The sequence below is a fragment of the Saccostrea echinata genome, unplaced genomic scaffold (assembly GCF_033153115.1).
Source record: "Saccostrea echinata isolate AGI-Se365-2 ecotype Australia unplaced genomic scaffold, CSIRO_AGI_Sech_v1 ptg000007l, whole genome shotgun sequence".
NCBI classification, from domain to species: domain Eukaryota; kingdom Metazoa; phylum Mollusca; class Bivalvia; order Ostreida; family Ostreidae; genus Saccostrea; species Saccostrea echinata.
Window position 1 is genome coordinate 2275403 of NW_026889756.1, and position 7115 is coordinate 2282517.

The following is a 7115-nucleotide window of genomic DNA, read 5'->3' on the forward strand; positions in this document are numbered from 1 at the left end:
CAAGTCGGATTTGAAGTTAACATTCATTTTAGGAGTTTTCAACAATTAAGATGTAAAGAGATAACTCCTTCCCCTTGCCCCTTCCCCTTCCCCCGACCCCTCTTTGTTCATGTATGCAAATTAGTCTAATACTTTGGTTTGACATAAAAATAAATGTGAATATATACAAATAGTTTAATGGTCCATCTCTTTGAATGATTTTCATTCCTAATTCTAGGAGGGTACATGGGTTGACCCAAATTCATGAATGAAATGTCAAGTAATCTTATCATTGATGCACTTTTATTTAATTTGATGTAGTCATATTATGAACATTTCCAGTTCATTAAGAGAGTGGGGATGACCTCCAGGGGTTCATAACCTTAAACCATTAGATGTACATAACATAATAACACAAGAAACAAAATTATGTATAGTCAAACGGAAAAGTTTTCTACTATTTAGGAGTCACATGATCATTTGTCATTTCAGGGACAGGGAGCGGCTAGGGAGATTGGACCCCCCCCCCCCCCTGGAATTTGCAGAGTTATTTAAATAGGACTATATACTGATTTACAGAAGCAAATAAAAAATGACTTTAAATGCCCTCCCCCTTTAAAAACATGGACCCCACCTGGCACCATCATTGTTTTTATTTTGTTTGTTCGTTTGTTTTTTGTTTTTTTTTTGCTCCTCAGGAAATTCTGGGCTGGAATTTTTTTTGACTGAGGTGTGGACATCCCCCCCCCCTCCCCCCGGAAAAAAATTCCCGGATCTGTGCCTGTAACTGAATGTAATGTCGAGAACGGGAGATAACTCTTCAGAATGTGAAATTCGTCTATTGTGGCATCCGATGATCCACTCTCTACCATCGGCTCATACATTCAGTGTCTGAGAGAGAAACGAACGACAACTCTGCATAGGAGATTGCCGATGATTTTTGATCCTTTTTAAACTTTAACCTAACCATTTGCATTTCGGTTTATTTTACCCCCATCTATACTTAAACTTGTACTTACCGACTGTCATAGGTCCTGTCAACTTCATGAAATATAATCCAATTAAAACACAAAATGAATTAATTTCCACTGATATACATGTAACACTGCACCACACCATGTCACATGGCATGTGCAATCAAAAATGATAATGGTAAAACTAGTAATAGTACTGGTAGGGTGACGCAAGCCCAATGTGATGTAGAAATTTTGAAAAAGGTGTTCACATACATGTACAGTACAAGAACAAATTTTAAATTATCATAACAAACGATGTTTTAACATAACTTTGCCATCTAGGCCTATTTCCAAAAACAGGCAAATTGTGTGTGTGTTGGGGGGGGGGGGGGTGAAAAATTGATTGGGTATGGCTTTTCAAGGAGGTTTTTGCCTAATCAAATACTAAAAAAAGTTTGCACATTTTGATAAATTCATCAAAAACGCTTTGTACTAAAATAATATTATTTGTTGTTGAGAAAATAAATTTGAAAAGTTCCAATTATGGGCCAAAAATTTATATCTCCCCCCCCCCTTTATCAAAACCTAATTTACATCATTAATTAAATTCTGTTATTTCAGACTGGTAATGAATTAAGTATATGAAATGCGTATAAGAGGTTCATGGGTCACATGGTCACCTGAGCATTTTATGCTCGATTTGACGAATACATGTACTGTGTAAATTATAGAATTGTTTGGACTTTTTCCTTGGTAAGCCCAATATGAAGGAGTGTGCATTTAGAGGCAAACACCTTAGTGCGGGTATTACTGTCTCATGACAGCATCTAATTTCTTTTATTTTTCTCATGCAGAAATTGTAATTAAAATTAAGTGAAGATATTGACTTTGATCATTTTCCTTTAAGTATATTGTCCCTTGTTCGTTGCTACCGCTCGTCAGCTTATCAAGGTAAGCGTTTTACGGTTGTATTCACCTGTAAATATAGGTGTATTAACCTGCCCGGGAGGATGGCTAAGCTACGGATTCAGTTGTTACCTGTTTGTTACACATACAAGGTCCGATTGGAGCGGGGCAAGAGTAAGTAGTTAGTTAGTTTTAATTAGGCATTTTAGAGATTAAAAATTGACACCAATCAGGAAAGGAGAAATGATTGGAAATATTTCATACTCATAAACAGTGCAATAAAAACTTTTTTTTGGAAATCAGATGATTTAAAAATTACAGAGACCGATTGATTGATTGTATATTGTTTTTCGTCCCATTTGAGAATTTTTCAATCATATCGAGACGTCACCATATACCGGTTAAAGGCTTCAAATTTAGACCTTTACTCGGCACTTAAGGCCATTGAGCAGTGAGGGATCATTATCGTGTCAACGCCTGCCGTGACAAGGGACCTCGGTTTTTAAGGTCTCTTCCGAAGGACCCGCAACTTAAAAGTGCCGAGCGCATGGCGAAGGAAGAGTTGCTATCTATTTTTATTCGACTTAGGTCAGTCGCTGCCGAGATTCGAACTCACGACCTTCCGATCAAAAAATACATAGAAGTACACGCTCTATATCATTGTTGAAACTGATGGTGCAATTATTTTCAGGAAATTTGTAGGGAAAACTTATGTGTTGCCAGATTCTTAGCGCCTGATCGGCTAAGGATTACATATTTATGAAATAACTTTACCGGTACCTGTGTTTTTCACAAGGCATAGCAACATTGATTTTTTTTTTTCACTTTTGCAATTATTTAAAACATTTTACGTCCAACCGTCGTGTACTCTCCATGTTAGCTGACATCAAGAAATTAATATTATTAAAGGAACAATTCTGAAGAGAACTTAATCTATTTTTTTTTAATTCTGAGTTTCTTAATTCTAAAAAAAGTTTATGAGCAGTTGTCCTTAATTTATAAGATGCTTCCAAATAATTCAGATTTAACAAAATAAAATTTACCTGTTGCAGCAATACTGCCTCTCCCACAATTCCGCACTAACAGAGATTGGCAACGCAGCAGAAGACCGTTTTTTGAATCAACATGTTCATTACTATGGACACGATAGTAAGATACATGAATGTATTTAATGTATAGCACTGTGATTAAAATGTACTCGTTTAAGTTGTGGGTAGCTCTAGATCCTCAAATTTGCAATTATCGTAAAATAATTTATTATAAGAAATTATTATGTACATGTATTTGAAATGATGAACCTCGTCTCAGCGTCAGCATTTTAAGGGGTATTATTTGTTCTTCTTACAATTTGTATTTTTTACTCGATTTATTAGATCGATAACTGCTAAATATCGTCATATTTTTTTACTTTATTATCATTAAATATTGAGGACTTACATGTTGTTTATGAAAATATTCTATATTGATATTATAATAATAATGTTTAAAAAAAAATCGGTACTAGCTTGAAATTTATTTTAAAATTAAGGATTATATCCCTCGTAGATAGCTCTGATCCTTTGACATATTTGGCTCCCCATTTTTTTTTTAGCTCTTTAAATTTTATATTATTTATTTTTTTCGGAATTCAGAGGTTTCGGCATTAGCATTACTGAAGAGATATAATTTGCTGAAATGCGTATCTTGTGCATCAAAATTGGTACTGAATATGTAAGATTTACATTATGACCCCTGAGTCGAGGCCTCTGCTGGTGGACTGTTAGTCCCCGAGGGTCTTTTCAGCCCAGTGGCTACCTACTTCGGTACTAGCTTGAAAATGCGGATATATATGTTATTGCTGTGGTAAAATTGAGAAATTTATTTCACAATTAAGGATTATCTCTGATCCTTCAACGTATTTGGCTCTAGTCTTTGGCACCCCATTTATTAGCTTTTCAAAGTTTTTTCATTCAAATTTTTCGGATTTCGAAGTTTCGGCATTAGCATCACTGAAGAGACATGATTTGTTGAAATGCACATCTGGTGCAATAAAATTGGTACCGTATATGATTTACCATAGTGAGTTCAAAAATATTTGACACTTAAAACAGCATATTGTCATGCAGCATTTATTTTATTGAGTCACTGGCCTAAGAGTTAAAAAAAAAAAAAGAATAATCAACGCAGAGTAGTCAACATGACATCCTTTTTCAGAATATGATTTTTTAAATTCAAATACATACTTTTAAATAGATCTGCTATTCTTATCAAATTTTCCATCTTTGAGTACAAATGAATTGCTTTATAATTTTATTCAGTGTCTTGGAAAAAATAAATGTTAAAACATTGCGCTTACAGGAGATTTCTGGATTGGCGGCAGGAAATTAAGGGGTACTTGGATGTGGGATTCTTCACATACCTCTCTACAATACTATACTAACTGGGGAAGTGGGGAGCCGAACGACAGATACAGTGAAGAAAGTTGTATTGAAATGTATCACCATGACAATTACCAATGGAATGACGAAGCGTGCTACGAACATAACTATTTCATCTGTGAGCAACCGTAGGTGTAACATATCAATGTCCATTTTTTATTCTCCCTGTATGAAACGGTCGAAAATAAATTATTGGTTATAAATACTTTTTTCTATTGGATATTCCTGTATTATTGTTTTTACGTTAACCTAGAAACAATTGTCAAAAAATAGTAACTTAAAATATCGACAAATTATGATATTCGCTTGTTAGCAGAGAAGTATTTTCAAAAGCAATCAATAAAAAATTCACTTATAAATGTGATGTTTTATTTATATATATTTGAGCTGCATTTATTGATGGTTCCTTGATTTTGTAACTGACATTCTTAAGTTTTGACTTTTTTTCAAGACTCATTACAGAGTAACAGAGCCCAATTGGAAAAGGAAATTTTAACCATTGAACATTCCTCGAATTCTATGATTCAATCTAAGCAATATTTTTATCTTCGGTTTTCATTTCAGAATACCTTTTATTTTGTTTGTCTTTGAAAACGATTCAGTCTCATAGGAATTGTAAACTGTAGAATTTCACAAACCAGAGCGCAATCATGTATCAATAACCGTGTTGGCAAATACAATCTGTCCGTAGGTCGAATGTTGACTTACTTTTAATTAAAATAGAAAGTTCCTTATTTTTATACCGAATTGGTCATTTATCTAGTAACAAGAACAAGGGAATCCCCGTGGGTATAAAATTAAAGATAAATTTGATGGATAATGTGTTGGTAATGCTTGATTTCAGATACATTCACGGGCCTTATGTACCAGTAGTACCGACCACAACAAAATTATGGTTCACCTGGCAGATCGTTACTGATAAGCCTTATGTACCACCAACTACTGCAACAACCACAAGCACCACAACTTCTACTACCACCACGACCACGCCCGTCCCACCAACCACAAAACACCTACAGATGGTCACACTGCCACACAGCCCACAAAACTCTCAGCATACGAGTTGTCAAAGCGATTGGATAAGGTTCGATACCAGCTGCTATCTTTTCGCAAAAGACATCACATACGACTGGGTTGAATCGGGGGTAAATATTTTTTTCCAGGAATTACTCATTCAAAGAGTCGTTGTTTTGCAACCAATATGGCCCAAGATTATTGTATGTCTTTTAATTCTCTCAAATAACATCGATTTTCAGCACTTTTGTTCACTCTTTGGCGCATCTTTGGCATCTATAGAAACGGAAATGGAAAATAATTTTATAAGACAACATTTGCTTAACATTGGAAGACCTGGTAAGTGATAAAGGCTTTAAAGACTACAAAAGTTATCTTTCTGCAATACGTATATTGGTCCCGGAAATTATTGAGCATTTTTTCGTGAAAATTGAGTAAAGTATTTACACTTTGAAAAAAAGTTTTGTTTTTCAAATAACAAAATTTGCTACTTTCTTATTTTCTATCCAGTTTTCATGAATAATTTACCATTTTCTTTGTAGACTTCTGGTCAATTGCTTATGTAAAAAAAAGTGCCTTTGGAAAAAATAAAGCCTATGGTATATATCTATTATAAAAAAAAACTGCGATACTTCTGAAACACTGAGTATTCCACTATCTACTTCTGATTCACGTGGGACAAAATATTGGAAATTTAGGAATTCGGCAAAGGGAAAGAACTGGTAGGGCTAGGAATGAAACCCTATTTTTCTACATTTAGTGTTACTTTCACTAGCAAATATCCAAGCCTTCTTTGATATGTGATGTTTCTTAACTAGGTCTATAAATCCCCTCTCTTAACTGAATTCCATTTTTTTTTTACATTTTGCACCACACAGTACCAGTTGATAGGGAAATACTTGATTTTTGAAAATTAATACCAGATTTAACAACCTTATACATAGCTAAAATAAGGGGGGGGGGGGTATTTTCAATAGCAGCAATTTTGAACATCAGCAGACAAGGAAGTAAATAAATTAAATGGGAGGTTATTCATAAAAACAGAATGTATTATTAGAAAGTAGGAGATATTGTTATTAAGTAGAATAGTTATGTTAAATTATTTATATGTTATTAATCCACAATTTTAGATAAATATGTCATTAAAAAATCTCAATATTTCCTGGGAAAACTTGAACTCATATTTACAGAAACCTAATGCGTATTCTGATTCTGCTTGTTTTTTTAACCTTAGTTGACTTTTGGGTTGGTGGAACAGACATTGTTACAGAGGGCGATTGGAAATGGATTACGTCACAAAAGCCAGTGATGTATTCGGATTGGTATCCTGGAAAGCCTAGCGATTTTCATCACAATGTAAACTGTCTTGAACTGCTTCATAATTACCAGTATCACTGGAATGATCAAGACTGTCATGTTGTTAACCACTTTATCTGCGAAATGCCGTAAGTTTTATCTTCTATGTTAGATTTTTAAAAGTTTTTTTTTTAAATTCATACTTTATTTTATATATAAAAAAAAAACTGTTTAAAATTTTCAACCTTCCATTCAAAGCAATACCAAAACATATAAAATATAGTCTTCGTGATTCACGCTCTAATTTTTATTTAAGTATTTATGATAAGTACTTCTTATCAATGTGATCTAAACTTTATCTTTTTAAGATGAATCATAATTGGTATCAATATCATCCGATAGGATTGATATGGCATATAACAATCATTTTCTATGTCAAGAACCTTCTGTAAATCAATATTTTTTTACATTGAAAAAAAAAATAGTTTTCAGATGGTTGTACTGAGCTTGGATTTATACATTTTATTGTCAAAAAAAGACCAAACAT

General features: G+C 33.6%; 1 protein-coding gene across 1 annotated transcript; it reads left to right on the forward strand.

Moving 5' to 3' along the window:
* Window positions 1-1945: 1945 nt before the first annotated feature.
* LOC133180613 (macrophage mannose receptor 1-like) lies at window positions 1946-6721 on the forward strand. Its single transcript, XM_061315085.1, has 5 exons — window positions 1946-2015; window positions 4179-4386; window positions 5103-5403; window positions 5515-5611; window positions 6507-6721. Exons 1-5 carry the CDS (start codon window positions 1946-1948, stop codon window positions 6719-6721), a joined length of 891 nt encoding a protein of 296 aa, XP_061171069.1.
* Window positions 6722-7115: the final 394 nt, after the last annotated feature.

Bases quoted from the DNA above. Each gene is read 5' to 3' on its own strand.
- LOC133180613 (XM_061315085.1), top strand. From the start codon at position 1,946: ATGGCTAAGCTACGGATTCAGTTGTTACCTGTTTGTTACACATACAAG. The intron at 2,016-4,178 runs GTAAGTAGTTAG...TTGCGCTTACAG, and splicing joins CCGATTGGAGCGGGGCAAGA to GAGATTTCTGGATTGGCGGC. The intron at 5,404-5,514 runs GTAAATATTTTT...ATCGATTTTCAG, and splicing joins ACGACTGGGTTGAATCGGGG to CACTTTTGTTCACTCTTTGG.